This window comes from Citrus sinensis, chromosome 5 (assembly GCF_022201045.2).
Source record: "Citrus sinensis cultivar Valencia sweet orange chromosome 5, DVS_A1.0, whole genome shotgun sequence".
Taxonomy (NCBI): Eukaryota; Viridiplantae; Streptophyta; class Magnoliopsida; order Sapindales; family Rutaceae; genus Citrus; species Citrus sinensis.
The window spans coordinates 3,902,370-3,918,813 of NC_068560.1; the positions used below are offsets into that span (position 1 = coordinate 3,902,370).

The window sequence follows — 16,444 nt, forward strand, 5'->3', positions numbered from 1 at the left end:
TGTGTTTCTAGGGTTGGACATTCAGTTCGGTTTTTACCGAACCGAACAACTAAATTAAATCGAAATTACCTGTTCGGTTCAATTGAAAATTAAATCGAAATTACCTGTTCGGTTCAATCGAAATTAACTTTTTTATGAACTGAATGATTTGTGTTTCAGTTGAGTTCGGTTCGATTTTGGACCTGAACCGAACCGAACCGAACCGTGAACCGTAAATTGTCCACCCTTACGTAGTAGTTTCCGTTAACCGACGTTGTATTGCTGGTATAAAATTGTTCAAATATTCAAATCACAGTCTCTCGCTTTAAACTCAGTCAGAGTTTCCAGGTCCAGAGACTTCCCGCTGACTGAGAGCCTTTTAGTACCAGGTCTACAAATAATGGAATAGAGCTGATTTTATGATTAATTTATTTCCTTTTTCAATTTCTTTTGATTGCGATTTAATCTGGAAAGTTAAACGTGAATTGTTTAGTGCGGATTAAATGTTCGACGAATTTCCCGCAAGAGTATTAAGTTAAAGAGAAAAAAGAAAACAATTGAGCGTGAGCGTGAGCGAGAATGGTGTTTGGGCAAGTGGTGATTGGTCCGTCCGGCTCGGGAAAGACCACTTACTGCAATGGCATGTCTCAGTTTCTCAGCCTTGTTGGCAGGTAACTTCGTTTCTTGATTTCAAGCAGCTTTATCTTTGATGACCAAAAAAATTGATTTTGGCTTTGCCCATTAAATGAATGTAAGAGCGGTAGGGAATAACTGAGTTATAGGATTAGCTTTAAGTGAACATTGATGGTAACATGCGTGTGAAGGTTGTATGTGTTCAGTGGCGAGCTGTATGCCAATTTGGTCTATATGGTTGCTTAGGTAGTAACTTATTAATTTTTACGCAGGAAGGTTGCAGTCATCAATTTAGATCCTGCTAATGATAGTTTGCCGCATCCTTTGTGATTGAACTTTCTTACAAATGCTGTGGTTTGTTGTAGTATAATTAGTTCAATTGGAAACTTCCTTGATGTTAATATAGAAATGAGTGTGCTGTGAATATTGAGGACCTCATTAGACTAAGTGATGTGATGATGGAGTATTCACTTGGTCCCAATGGAGGTTAGCCAGCCTATTGTTGTTTACTCTTTCTTGCTCTATCACGCAATGATATTCCTTTGCTTTACAACAAATTTCATGAAATTAACTTCAATCAAGTGGCAATGTTCATACGCTGTTGAGATTTTATGGACAATGATTTGGTAGACTTTATATGCCGTCTTCGTTCTTTTTGCAGTGATATGCTTGTATTCAATGAGCTTGTACTTATTCTATGGTTTCTAAAGTAGGTGTTTTTATGATAAACTAGGTCTTGTGTATTGTATGGACTATCTAGAGAAGAATATTGACTGGCTGCAGTCGAAATTAGAACCACTTTTGAAAGGTAAGAAGAGGCCATTTTCCTTCATTCTAATGCCAATAATACTGTCATGAGACTCATAAAAATTGTTAAAACGTTAATGTTTTTGGTATTTTGCAGATCATTATCTTCTGTTTGATTTTCCTGGCCAAGTTGAATTATTTTTTCTTCATTCCAATGCCAAGACTGTTATAATGAGACTCATAAAGAAGTTAAATCTCAGGGTATTGTTACATCTTACATCTATGAAGGGACTCAAAGGGTTAAGATGAATTCATCTTTGTTATTTTGATGCCAGAATTGTGCAATTCTCAGTTGGTTCCTTTCACATGCTGTTGACTGCAGTGCATCTAGTTGATGTGCATCTTTGCAGTGACCCCGGGAAGTATGTTAGTGCTTTGCTTCTCTCATTGTCTACGATGCTACATCTGGAACTTCCCCATGTCAATGTCTTGTCTAATCGATCTGATTGAGAATCATGGAAAGCTAGGTGTGGTTTTAAGTGTAGCTCTCCTGCTTGTTTGTTTAGTTTGAAATATCAGATATTGTCACAAGATCCTATTTGCTACATTTCCTCACCAATCAATTACTTTGGGTATGTTGCAGCTTTTAATCTCGAGTACTATACAGATGTGCAAGATTTGTCATATTTACAGCATGCTCTCGGTCAGGACCCTCGTTCTGCTAAGTACAGGTTTGAATTCTAGCTGAATCAATGATGCAAATTATTTCCATTGCTATTTCTGCTATTGTTTCTATCATTTTCAATTGTTACCTCCCCTTTCCATCTACTGCCACACTACAATACCCACACAAATGTTATGAAATTTGTCAATGGAAAAAAAACAGTTCCTCTTTTATTTTGATCAGACTCACTGAATAAGTGGTTAAAATGTGCCTGTCCTAGAAATATAGATGTGTGGTTTCGTAAAATTTTCTTGATCTTAAGAAAGAGTTATCTCGAAAAGAAGATAACATGGAGAATTCAACAACCATACAGTCATATTGATGTCTGTCAACTTGGGTCATATGGTGTCATTTGGATGGAGATGTTAGGTCCCAGATGGTAAACTTGTTATCGAATTCCAGTCTACTTCATTCATGCTTTGATGACATATGCGGTGCAGCTTCTTATCTAAGACCTGCATATGTTACGGTCAACATTCTGTTCTGTATTTGGCTGCCATTCTTTTCAATGAATTCAAACCACTTCTGAATACTTGCAAATTCATCCAGTGTTGTCATTGAGATGCCAATATGAAAAGAAGCCATAATTACCCTTGATAGTATGCTTATTGATTGCCTCTTGCCTCACTCAGCCTCATGAATCTGCTTGTATGCTGTTCTTGTAATTTCATTTGGAGATTAGTAATATCTGTTGTTCAAATGTATTTTATATACCAGCAGTTAATAATTCTGCTTGCAGAAAGCTTACAAAGGAGCTGTGTGATGTAATTTTTCAACCTTAGATATTCAGGTCATCAGTTTCTCTTGAATTCTTTCTTGAGTTTCTTTGAATTATTTGTGAATAAGATCTTAGTTGGCTGCTTCTCTTCAGGATAAGGAAAGTGTGGCAAAACTCGTGAGGCTGATAGATAAAAGCAATGGGTACATCTTTGCTGGCATGGATGCCAGTGCATTTGAATTCAGCAAGATTGCCGTTCGCGATGTTGATTGGGATTATTTCGGATATGCTTCTTTTCACCTATTTTCAATCATGTTATTCTCATATTCATAAAACTTTTTGGTTATTTAATTATGGTTCATCATATGCATCTGCATCTTCTAACTTGTTCGTTTGAGAAACTAATTTTGCCGTTAGGTAGGCTTCGAGCTTGATGAGTTGATTCATGCTTTTTTCATAAATGTACCAAAATCATGGAAACTTCTTTTTCCCAGATATTGTATCCACACTTTTCCCATGTAATTGGGTCAGACAAGTTTTGCTTAACAAAGATATCTACAGTAGCCGAAGTGCAGGAGAAGTACATTAAGGATGATGACGATGTTTAACTAAAATGGGACGTGAAGAAATGTGGTGTGCAAACTGTAAGCCTGCCTCTTAATTTTGTGCATGTTTACTTGCTTGTGATTCACGTTTGTTAATCTATTTTGCTCTCTTGCAGGAGTTATAAAGTTTTCAATCAATCAAACATTTAACTTAAGTCCTTAGCTCTTCACGGCTTGAATGGGTCAAGATAGGACAAGCGCCGAAGAGGTGGTTTTAATCAAACCCCTCCTAATTATGATGTATGGTCTGAATCTCGGACTTTTTGTACAATATCAAGCGATTTTTTTTAGTTGAATCGGCCAGTGTACACAAATGTCGATTATTGATTTTTCTTTAGTATTGTTTGTAATTACAAGAAACGAAGTAATGAAATTTATCAGTGCGTTCATAGTTACGCTTAAGCTCAAAGATTACCGTCAAGATCATCAACCTGTTGATGATCTGAAGCTTCCATAGAAAAAGGAACCGGACAAAACCCAAGAGAGAGAACGAAAATAAATTAATTAAAAAAAAAGAAGAAAAATTGCCAATGCTACTGGTCAGTTGACATCAATCTTTTGCACGTGGGATGGAAATGGAACAGTGGGCACTTTGGATGACTCATAACTCACAAGAGAGAATCGAATTTAGGCCGAATCATATAAAGTACGCTAAGCCTTAGTGCGCGCGCTGTTGTGCTGCTGTGTCTGCCGGTGAGAATAATTTTTCGTTTTTAAGGTAATTTTTCTTTATTATTTTTTTTTTTGGTGCATATGGTCGAACACTTGGTGGGCACCTCAGTTTTTGGAATGTTCTCTTCAATGAATACAGGGAAAAAGGAACAAAAATTAAAAACTTTATTTTGTTCGCGTGGAATCGATATCTGGATTGGGATTGTATGTCGTGTTTAATTTGAATTGGTTGATTCCTCTAATGAATTATTTTGATAAATTTAGTAGCAGTATTTGGCGGCAAAAGTATCATTAATTTTTGGAAATATGATTATGTTATTAATTATTTTAGCATTCTAAAAAGCAAATGGTTATGTTAGAAATACTCTAAGGTAAAATAGAATACAAATTACAATCACACATAAAAAGTGATAAATAATAAAAAATATATTATATTTTTTATCATATGATTACGAATACGTATTTTACCTTAAAGAAGTTCTAATAAGCGAATTCTTCTAAAAAAGAATAAAATTTCTTTTTTATCATACTCAACCGCTTCAAACTTCTAAGAAGTAGATATACAATGAGTGGAATACTGAATTGAGTGCGAGCTGCGGATAACATATAAAATTGGGATACAAGCTTCAAGGAAAGTGTATTGCTATTCAAATGTAGATTTCAAATTAAGAAGATATGCCAGCAAATTGTATAAAAATGTATAAATTGATCAGTGACATTAATTCCAAATGATGAAATGAGCTATCTTGATCAAAAGGTCAAGAACCTACCTTACTTCTCTTAGAGATAACTTGCATCAATCGTTGTGGTATTGATACTTGTCTTCAGCTAGTAAAAGTGAAAGTTTCACAATTGAAATAAAGCTAAGGGAAGATGCTATGCTCCATTTATTATTATTATTATTATTGACGTGGTCGAGAAGTAAAGCCGTGCATATGATGAAGTATAAATAAGAATGCAATACCCTGGAATTCATTTACACAAACACTTCAATATCCTTTTGATCACTTTTGCAAACATCAATTTGTCTCCTCTTGTATTCACCATGGTTGATGCCATCGTTTCCCCTCTCCTGGAGCAGCTGACTTCCTTCGCTGCTAAAGAGATAACCCAACAGGTGATCGAAGTTACACCCCCCATATTATAAATACTTCTAATGATTTTAATTGGTTTTTTTTTTTATCGAAAACATTAACTTTGCTTTATTTTACTTATTTAGGCATTTTAAATTTTGAAATTTGAATTGAATTTAATTAAAATGTGATGTAGTTAGTAACCACTTTTTTTTATTTCATTTATATTCTCAATAACTACCCATATTTTGGTAACTTATTGTAACCCCTGTATCTAAGAAATGATCAAAACCCACAATTTTAACTCCACATAAATATTCCATGTTGAGCGAAGTTCGATGTTGAGCTAAGTTTTTGCATAACATTCAAGTTTGTCAAATAGTCATTAATTAAATGTTTAGTAAAAACTTATCTCTGAAAAATTTCATAATTTTCTTACATTCTTTGAGTTTGGTAAGTGACTTCATATAATTTCTTTTCAATTTAAATTTTAATTTGGTTTCTGATATAGTCTCTTTCCTGAATTTATATCTTTTATGATTCTTGGATTTTGGGCTCCAACTTTTTAGGATTTGATAGTCACATTTTATGGCATGCTTAGATTGATTTGCATGATTTTTAGTACTCGTTAAGTGACTGAGAATTTGACAAAAGTTTGAAAGGAAATCCGTTTCACGATTCTTATGTGGAAGGTTCGTAAAATCATGAAATTTGGATAGGATTCATTAGCAATATGTACAAGACTCTCCATGAAGTTTCGTAATTTTTCGTTTGGTCTGGGGTGGTACAGGTGAAGCTTGTGGTTGGTGTTGAAAAAGAAGTGAAAAGCCTTACCAGCCACCTTCAAGCCATTCAAGCTGTTAGCGATGATGCAGAGGAAAAGCAAGTGAAGGACAGAGCTATTAGACTTTGGCTGGGTAGGCTCAAGTATGCATCCTACGACATTGAAGATGTGTTGGATGAATGGATCACGGCAAGACACAAATTGCAAATTAAGGGTGGCGCTGATAAGAAAACGAAGGTATGTTTCTGCTTTCCCGCCTCTTGTTTTGGATTCAAACAAGTCTTTCAACGTCATGACATTGCCAACAAGATCAAAGAAGTCAGTGAAGAGCTACATGATATTGCCACCCAAAAAGATATGTTTAAATTTGAGAGTAGCAGTAAAAGCAGTGAAAGACCAAGGCGTGTGCAGAGTACCTCCTTGATTGATGAGGAAGAGATTTGTGGTAGAGTTGGTGAGAGGAATGCACTCTTAAGCATGCTGTTGTGTGAGAGCAGTGAGCAACAAAAAGGCCTTCATATCATCTCAATTGTTGGTATGGGAGGCATCGGGAAAACAACTCTTGCACAACTAGCATGTAATCATGTTGAGGTAAAGAGAGAGTTTGACAAAACTTTATGGGTGTGTGTATCAGAAACTTTTGACGAGTTTAGGATTGCCAAAGCGATGCTTGAAGCTTTGACTGGTTCAACTTCTAATTTAAATGCATTGCAATCTCTTCTTATAAGTATTGATGAATCTATTGCGGGAAAGAGATTTCTTCTTGTCTTAGATGACGTGTGGGACGGAGATTACATTAAATGGGAACCATTCTACCGTTGCCTAAAGAAAGGTCTCCATGGAAGTAAAATTTTAATTACGACACGTAAGGAGTCAATTGTGAGCATGATGAGATCCACAGATATTATCTCTATCGAGGAATTGGCTGAAGAAGAATGTTGGGTATTGTTTAAGCGGTTAGCATTTTTCGGTCGTTCCACCGAGGAGTGTGAAAAATTGGAACAAATTGGTCAAAGAATTGCAAGAAAGTGTAAAGGTTTACCTCTTGCTGCAAAGACAATGGGAAGTCTCATGAGCTCTAAAAAAACTGAAGAAGAGTGGAAAAGAATTTTAAATAGTGATTTATGGAAGGTAGAAGAGATCGAGAAAGGTGTTCTAACCCCTTTGTGGTTGAGTTATAACGATTTGCCATCTAGAGTAAAAAGATGTTTTTCGTATTGTGCTGTCTTTCCAAAAGACTACAATATAAAAAAAGACGAACTAATTACTTTGTGGATGGCTCAAGGTTATCTTAGTGCAGAAGCAGCAGAACAAGATGAGGAGATGGAGACTATAGGTGAAGAGTATTTTGGCATCTTAGCTTCTCGCTCTTTCTTTCAAGAGTTTAAGAAAAGTTACGATAATCGTATTATAGCGTGCAAGATGCATGATATGGTACATGATTTAGCCCAATTTGTAAGTGAAAATGAATGTTTTTCGTTGGAAGTTAATGGTAGTGAGGAACTAAATGTCCCAAACTCTCTTGATGAGAAGGTTCGTCATTTAATGTTAATCATGGGTAAAGAGTCTACATTTCCTATCTCCACTTGTAGAGCTAAAAGAATTCGTAGCCTTTTAATTGAATGGCCTGAATTTGGTCATTCATCATTAAATGGCGAGATCCTAGAAGAATTATTTAGGGAATCGACAAGTTTAAGGGCATTAGATTTTCCTAGCTTTTATTTGCCTTTAGAGATTCCAAGAAATATAGAAAAGCTGGTACATTTAAGATACCTTAATTTGTCTGATCAGAAAATAAAGAAACTACCGGAGACATTGTGCGAGTTATATAATCTAGAAAAGTTAGATATTAGTGGTTGTTCTGATCTTAGAGAATTACCTAAAGGGATTGGGAAGTTAATAAACATGAAGCATTTACTAAATAGCGGTACTCGTTCTTTAAGGTACATGCCAGTAGGGATTGGGAGATTAACGGGTCTTAGGACCTTGGGTGAGTTCCACGTGAGTGCAGGAGGAGGTGTTGATGGTAGCAAAGCATGTAGGCTTGAATCTCTTAAAAACTTGGAACACCTTCAAGTATGTTGTATACGTAGACTGGGTGATGTATCAGATGTGGGCGAGGCTAAGCTATTAGAACTTGACAAAAAGAAATACCTCTCTCGTTTGAGACTTGAGTTTGACAAGAAGGGAGGAGGAGGAGGAAGGAGGAAGAACGAGGACGATCAACTTCTTCTTGAAGCCCTACAACCACCTCTCAATTTAAAGGAATTAGAGATACACTACTACGGAGGCAACACTGTTTTCCCCAGCTGGATGGCGTCATTAACCAACTTAAAGAGTTTAGATCTCTGTTTCTGCGAAAATTGCGAGCAGCTGCCTCCTTTGGGAAAATTGCCGTCCCTTGAACAGCTCTTCATATCGTACATGTCGAGTGTGAAAAGAGTGGGTGATGAATTTTTGGGGGTAGAAAGTGATCGTCATGACTCATCGTCATCTTCATCAGTTATTATTGCCTTCCCCAAATTGAAATCACTTTCAATTTTCGAAATGGAGGAATTAGAGGAGTGGGATTATGGGATTACAAGAACGGGAAACACCTTCATCAACATCATGCCACGTCTTTCTTCATTGACAATTAATTACTGTTCCAAATTAAAGGCACTGCCCGACCACATTCATCAAACGACAACATTGAAGGAATTGCGCATTGGGGAGTGTGACCTTCTGGAAGAACGTTACCGCAAGGGGGAAGGAGAAGACTGGCCTAAGACATCACACATTCCCAGCATACATATTCTTTAAGAAGGATTTGCGCATTCGAGATTTGGCGTTGACAAGTAATTTCTTCTCTTACTCTGATTTGCTTTGTTGTTGTTTTTAATCTAATTAAGAAGCGTAAATAGCTTTTTGAATCAAACTCTATATCAGAAATCTACAATACACACTTTCTAATATTCTGATTTTCTTTTTTTTTTTTTGGTACAAAAACGAGCCTATCTAAAGGCTAAGCCAAAACAGTGCGAGGGTATGAAACCCCAGTACAATCATGCAGAAGCCATAAATCAGCCCCTGGAGGAGGAGAATTAAAAATGTGCAGACCAACAGGTAAGGATAGAGCAGAGTTTGCCAGGAAGTCAGCTGCAAAATTAGTTTATCTGTAGGCATGTTTGATCTGCACTTGCCAGCCTCTGTTCAATAGATCCTTGATGCTTCCTGATAAGTGATGCATACGCATTTGGCCTAACACTGTCATTAGCCACCAATTGAGTAACGCAAATACTGTCAACATCAACTTGAAGCTTTCGAATTCCTATATTCCACGCCAAGCATAATCCCTGGTAAAGGCCCCATAGCTCAGCTCCAGTTATGGAACCAACACCAATATTCATGCCAAAACCAATTATCCATTCTCCATCGCAGTTTCGAATTAAGCCCCCAGCACTAGATAAACCAGAACTTTTATGGCTTCCATCTGTATTAAGTTTAAACCATGGCCAGCTTGGGGCCACCCATCCAAAATGTTTTTCAACCTTCATGTCAGCAGGAACAAATAAGCTCTGGTTAATCTTCTGAATTTCCTCAGTACGACACTTAATATCTATCACTATGTGGCTCGTGCTGTTGGTTACACCATTGTGAAGGTTTTGATTACGCCAAAACCAAAGCCTCCAGATTGTGACTCCAAAAAGACATGTCCAGTAAAAAAACCCTTCATACTTCCACAAGTTCTTCAAATTATATAACATCCAATCTCTGAGATTCAGATTAAAAAATTGTTGTCGGATCTCAAGGGGTAGCAAAACTAACCAAACATGCTTAGCACCGGGGCAATCTCTCAAAGCATGGAGAGTATTCTCAATGAGACAACCACATCTCGCACAGCTCATATCAGCTCCAATGTGCCTTCGGAAAAGTTCAGCCTTAGTTTTCAGTCTATTCTGTCCGACCACCCACAGAAAGGTTCTGATACGTTGGGGTCCTCGCCAGTGCCAAACAAAACTCCAAAAGAAGTCCTCATCATTTACCGTCTTTTTTGACAAAGATAGGTATGCCGATTTAGTTGTAAAATCTCCTGACTTGGAATAAGCCCAGTACATTTGATCATCCACATCAGACCCGTTGGGAGGCTTTATCGCAGCAATTTTGAGGAGCAGATGATGAGGCAAAAAATTGGCAAAAAGTCTCCAATTCCAAGCTCCCTCATTAGTGACAAACATCGCTACACACTCATTGACCTGCTCAAGAGGTACCGGCTGCAAAGCGAAAGCATGCAAAGGGTTTCCTCTGTTGCCCAATTATCCCACCAAAATCTGACTTTGTTGCCATTACCAATATCCCATTTTATTCCTTTTAAGACCTCCGGCCAGATTCCTCCCACAGCCTTCCACATGTATGATCCATACTTCGTAGGTAGGACATTTGGGAGCGAGGTATGATCAAGCCCATACTTTGACAAGAGAACTTGGACCCATAAACTATTCGTGGAAGAAATTAAGCCCCACCCTATTTTCATAAGTAACGCCCCATTCATTAAACTAAGGTTCTTCAGGCCAAGGCCTCCGCAAAGTTTTGGTTGGCATATGTGATCCCATTTAACCAAGCTCATTTTCTTTTTCCCTGCTGTCCCACTCCAAATAAAATGTCGACAAGCCTGGTCTATATTATCCCGAATACCAGAAGGAATCTTTGTGGTCTGCATAGCATAAATAGGAATAGTTTGGATTACTGATTGAGTGAGAGTAAGCCTTCCTGCTAAGGACAAGTGCATAGCATTCCACCCTGACAGACGTTTGTTTACTTTGTCCAAAATCTCTTGGTAAGTTTGCTTGTTGACTCGAGAATGGATGACCGGCATGCCTAAATATTTTCCTAGGTTTTTAGTGACTGAAAAACCCAAGGCAGCGCCAATTTCCTTGGCCTCAATTGGATTCACATTTCGGGAGAAAAAAACTTGAGTCTTGGACTTATTGACCTTCTCCCCAGAGCTCATACAAAAAACATTTAAAACATCATTTATAACCATTGCTTGCGTAGAGGACACTTCGCCAAGTAAAATAAGATCATCGGCAAAGAATAAGTGACTTAAAGGCGTACCTCCACGTGCAAGCCTAATCGGTTTCCAGAGTCCTCTCTGTACAGCATCATTGATCCCATGGCTTAGTCTTTCTATGCACAAAACAAAAATATACGGGGATATGGGATCTCCCTGTCGAATGCCTCTAGATGGTGTGAAACTCTCTGTAAGTTCCCCATTCCACTGAAGTTGCATAGTCGCTGTTGTAATACACTCCATAATAAGTCGAATAAACTCAGTGGGTAGACCAATCTCCCGCAAGGTTTCATAGATAAAGTCCCAATATTCTGATTTTCATATCATACTATTTTTAATTTGTGAGATGGGTAACGTTACTGTAAAAGATTATTAATGCAATATGAGTAATTCTTTTGCAGGACAAGTGACCTACATTTAGTTTGGCTTTGGAGTTGAATTTGTCAAGACAACAAAACCTTTCGAGGTCCAGACAACAAAAAAACGAAGCTTAATTTGTCACAGATTGCACGTATTGCCACTATTGACAAATTTCTGCACAAGGGATCAAGGGTGAGGATGTTGATAGAATATTGAATAAAGTTGTCGTGACTGAACTGGGGGTGATGTCAAAAAAGGTAAATTATTGGCGTGCCTGACTATTTTGACCATTACACGATTCATAAGTTTACATTTATTTTGATTTTGAGTTGAGTGATTACTTTTCAAGGTTTGCTTACTTAACCGAATGACCAATTTCTTGTAACTAAATGTATGATGTGATGCAGGAAGCAGGGCAGGATATGAAATGAGAAGCTTATTGATGGAAGGATTGCCAGTAGCGGAACCCAAAGAAAATGAAACCATTTCAAGGCAGCAGTTGGCAGCTGGGAGTGAATGGAGGCCCTTGACCAAATTCCCAAGCAGTTGCAATGCAATTACGATCATCCTCAGCCTCATGTAATTTCTTCCCCTGCTTTGTTGTTATTTGTTACCTAATTAAGAAGCATAAAGTATCTTGAATCATTTTTGCTACTGGAATTTAAGCAACAGTTTCTAAAATTTTGATATCAGTGTAATTATTGTGATTTCTGTTTTCTGTCTGTCACTCTGTCATCGAGTGTAATGCAAGTTTATTAAGACTCTTGAACCGAGTCATTTTTGACAATTGAAGGACAAGTGCTGAAGAGTGGGAATGGTGCTAGATTGGGGAATAAAGCAAAAGGAGGTAAATTATTGGCAGTTTCTTCAGCCTTATTTTCTTTGGATCAGCGCCTGATTCGCAAGTCTCCATAATTCGGCTTTTGATTAGTTGATTGATAAATTTTTAATTCCATTGGTGCTAAATGTACACGTGAAGCAGGCAGAGCAGGACTCTGGAAAAGAGAGTTTTTAGTGAAAGCTTAAACCCAGGTAATTCTAAAAGGTACATGTTTTGGCTGATTTATCTAAATCAGGAAATTTTATTTCCATCTGTTACAAGATAAAGCAGAAACAGAACACAAAGAAAAGTATTCTACTTCTTGTGACAATCTTGCCTTCATTCAGACTATGAAACCATTTCCTTTCAACAAATTCTTCCAAAAGTTTAAATAAGTTTCATGATTGGACATAGTTAGCTTCTTTTTCTTTTGGTGCATTTAGGTGCTATCAAGTGACAGCCGTAAGTATGATTGCATTATTGGGAAATTTTAGGCTTGGATGGCTTCCATGTTATTGCCAAGAAAGTCCTCATTTCAGAAGCTGCGGTACTTTTCATCAGCCTGAACCCGAACCCGTCGCTATGGATATCTCAGGTTTTTGTCATCAGCTATATCGTCTTTTTTACTGTTTTGAAACTCTTAAGATTAAACTTCAGTAAAGTTGTTTCAGTTATCCATGTAATCAGGCTAAGGATATTTAGCAGCTTATTTAGGCAACTGTCAGAATTCAGTTTGTTCGTTCCAAACTTGTATGGTGACAAGGATATTGGCAAGGATAATGACATAGTTTTTTGTGTGAATGAAATTTGAGAGCTTGAGTGTTTTGGGATTTGCAATTGCAATCATCCTCTGCTTTAGGTGATTTCTTCTCCTGCTCTGTCTTTATTTGCCCTCTAATTGAAAAGCACAAAGTATTTGAATCAAATTTTGTGCCAGGAATACATAAAAGTTACTAATATTTTATTTCCACCTGTTTGCATTGATAACTTGGCAGCATATGTACTAGTTAAAGAACAAACAGAAACAGAGTTCAGGAAAAAGTTTCACCGGCCACCATATTTGAAAATGAAACCATTTCCATGAAGCAGTTGGCAGCAAATTCCTATAGAGTGTAGACAGTGATGAGCAAAAAGGTAATTCGCAATTTCTTTTTTTTTTTTATTTAAATGAAATTATTTGTTAAGTTGGAGCTGACATTTTTAGAAGATCATTGTGCTAACCTATGACACTGCTTGCCTAGACCGCAGGAAGTCAAGACTCAAAAGGAGGACTGAATTTTAGAAGGCATGCAATGATTCTTATGGCCATATGTCAATGGTTGAACGCTTTCAGCTCCTTTTCATTTCGTACATTTCGGGGTGCTATCAAGTGACAACCGTATGTATGGATGCATATAGCTGCTGCTGGGAAATATGAGGATTTGATGGTGTAATAGACGTGATAAGCTGTTGCTTAGAGGTTCTGTTGCCAAGACTTGCTCACATCAGAAGCTGTGCAAGCTGAACCCTTCTCTAGATATCATCTTTTTCATTGTTTTAAAACTCTCAGGATTAAACTTGAGTATATTTGTTCGGTTGTCTATATAATCAGGTCAAGGATACTGAGCCGGCAAATGTCATAACTCCGGTTCATTGCCAAAAACTTGTTTAAGATTCTTGAGAGTGAGAGAAATTAGAGGGTGTAATAGGATTTGGGTTTATTAGGAAGTTATGTATTTCATTATCAGTTATCATTATGATTTTTATTTTTTTCATCTTTCTACAGAAAACCTTCTGATAGTGTCAAATTATCAAGCATCTGTCCGATACAAAACTTCCTTATTCACAAGCTTCTATGGTTATCTTCAAAAAGATAGATGGATGGCTTTGAATGGCTTGTGTTTGAGGATTTTAGTTTTGACTTATTTTTATTGAAGTACTTTTTGACAGTAGAATTCTTTCATGATTTAAACATTCTTTTTAAAACCAAATAATCAAATAAATAAATAAAGGGAAAAGGACAGAGAGACCCCCAACGTTTGAATAAGGGACACAAAATTTCTTAATGTTTCAAAAAAGACACTCAGGCCCCCATTTGTTAACAGTAAATTATAATTTTACCATTATACCCTTATAGCATATTAAAAAATAATTGTTCATTATCCAATTTATTTCTATATTATTAATAAAATTACGAATATAACTTCATTACCCAATTTTTCCATTTAATTTTTATCAAATTTTATCTTCAAACTAAATAAATTTAATCCATTGCTCAAAAATAAAAATAAATTAAATTGATTATTAATATAATAAAAATAACAATTCTCCATATGTTATTTCTTATAATTTCTTATATATAAATTAAATTGGTAATTTCTTAAAAATAACAATTCTCCATATATAAATTAAATTTATTTTAATTTAATATATGTTATTTTTATATTAAATATATGTTATTTTTATTATATTAGTAATCAATTTAATTTATTTTTATTCTTGAGTAATGGATTAAATTTATTTAGTTTGAAGAGAAAATTTGACAAAAATTAAATGAAAAAATTGGATAATGAAGTTATATTCGTAATTTTATTAATAATATAAGAATAAATTGGATAATGAACAATTATTTTTTAATATGCTATAAGGGTATAATGGTAAAATTATAATTTACTGTTAACAAATGGGGGTCTGAGTGTCTTTTTTGAAACATTAGAGAGTTTTGTGTTCCTTATCCAAACGTTAGGGGTCTCTGTGTCCTTTTCCCATAAATAAATAAACTAACAAATATTATTTTATTAGTGTTTTTTTCATCAAATATACACAAGGGTACTGTAATTTATAGCAACCAATTTTTCACTAAATACACCTACAACAAACTATTACTAATAAAGTGATAAAAAATGCCTAATTTTTCATGCTTTCTAATTTCTTTTAGCCCTAAAATATAGATATTTATGTCATAATAAGCCCATGTGGATCTCAATGCCGAAAGTTAGATAAATGGCTATATTACTTATTAAGTAAAAAATATTCAAAAGACAAAATGGTAAAACTAGAAGGGCGGAGTAATATGGCCATCTTGGGTTACATAGTAAGTCGACTGCATTCAAAATTTTAAAATATTATAACCTGAACGGTGGAGTAATCGTCGTTTAGATGAATGATATGTCTAAGATGTTGCATGCATCCAGAAAATTGCAGATGATTAATCCTTGCCATCTATGGGTTGTATGAGGTTATAGCAACTATCTATCTGGTCAATGTTTCAAAAGAACAAGACAAAGGGAAAAAGAGAAAGCAAGTGGCCAATCAAGTATTCAAGTCTCAATTTGTAGTCCAAAGAAAAGAATGATTCTACAACAGCATTAAGTTTTAATTGGACACAGAAGAAGTGTTTTAACCACTTTAAGGAAAGTAAATGTAATTTTCTATCCTAAAGAAAAAGTAAATGCATGCACTGTCAATTAATCTTTGGTCAACAAGCAACATCATAATTTCGTGTAGGTTCATTTTTGTTTCCTAGAAATAGCAGTGTATTTCTTAGAGTTTGTAAACAATGGAAAGATTTTAGAATATAAATTTCATATCTGTTTATTACTGTTGTTTGGTCTAATTTCTTATGTAGAATTTTCAGAATCTGTAAGACATTAATTTATAATTTTGAGATTTTGTAGCCATAAATGTTTTTTCTTTTTTTTTTTTTTTGGTTGGCATTTTATTTTGCTGCTTTATCTATGTGCATGTTGACTAACTTAAGCTAATCTAGAATTAATAGAGAGGGATATTTATCTATTTTGTTTGACCTTTACCACTCTAGACACTGTGCTAAGTATGAGTTTGTGATGCTTGCATTTTATTAATGTTGATGATTCGTTGCATGTTTTTATGTTTTTTATTTTTAAGTTTTCCGGAATCAAGTTTTCCGGAATCAACTATATCATTCTTTAGACTTTATTGAGTATACTCTTGTCAGATTTAGCGTATATATGCTATAGAGTATAGACTACTCATTTGCGTATATATTCAAATATGTTTTATTTTGTCATTTTATAGAACATTATTACACATCATATTATCACGACTCTTCTCAATCTGAATAAGAAGAAAGCATAATGCGAGTGCGACCCTCCAACAGCTTATCTATGGAATTATTGTAAGTTAAGGTCTAATGGCGCTTTGGCACATCATATGATAGACCACTATATTGTATTGCTTTACAAAAGATTAATATTTTTAAAATTATCACGTAAATAAGTAGTCTATAGAATTTGTAAGTTAAGGTCTAAGTAACGATGCG

General features: G+C 35.6%; 1 protein-coding gene, 1 long non-coding RNA gene and 1 pseudogene across 5 annotated transcripts; 2 read left to right on the top strand and 1 right to left on the bottom strand.

The window, feature by feature from the left end:
- The first annotated feature begins 279 nt into the window (after nucleotides 1-279).
- Nucleotides 280-4,337, top strand: LOC102610262 (GPN-loop GTPase QQT1-like; annotated as a pseudogene).
- Nucleotides 4,338-4,743: 406 nt separating this feature from the next.
- Nucleotides 4,744-6,123, bottom strand: LOC127902130 (uncharacterized). Its single transcript, XR_008054662.1, has 2 exons — nucleotides 5,986-6,123; nucleotides 4,744-5,172 (listed from the first exon to the last, which is right to left on the bottom strand). It is a non-coding gene; the product is annotated as an uncharacterized LOC127902130 (long non-coding RNA).
- Nucleotides 5,034-13,914, top strand: LOC102611855 (putative disease resistance protein RGA3). Of its 4 annotated transcripts, none has more exons than XM_052440762.1 (11): nucleotides 5,034-5,195; nucleotides 5,942-8,772; nucleotides 8,939-9,040; nucleotides 11,387-11,602; nucleotides 11,753-11,924; nucleotides 12,139-12,192; nucleotides 12,328-12,377; nucleotides 12,609-12,760; nucleotides 12,853-13,024; nucleotides 13,161-13,299; nucleotides 13,407-13,914. In XM_052440762.1, exons 1-2 carry the CDS (start codon nucleotides 5,034-5,036, stop codon nucleotides 8,735-8,737), a joined length of 2,958 nt encoding a protein of 985 aa, XP_052296722.1. In that variant the 3' UTR covers nucleotides 8,738-8,772; nucleotides 8,939-9,040; nucleotides 11,387-11,602; nucleotides 11,753-11,924; nucleotides 12,139-12,192; nucleotides 12,328-12,377; nucleotides 12,609-12,760; nucleotides 12,853-13,024; nucleotides 13,161-13,299; nucleotides 13,407-13,914. The 4 variants fall into 4 exon arrangements, with proteins under 4 accessions (XP_052296722.1, XP_052296723.1, XP_052296724.1 ...); XM_052440763.1 differs by having other exon boundaries at nucleotides 13,414-13,914; XM_052440764.1 differs by lacking the exon at nucleotides 12,853-13,024.
- Nucleotides 13,915-16,444: the final 2,530 nt, after the last annotated feature.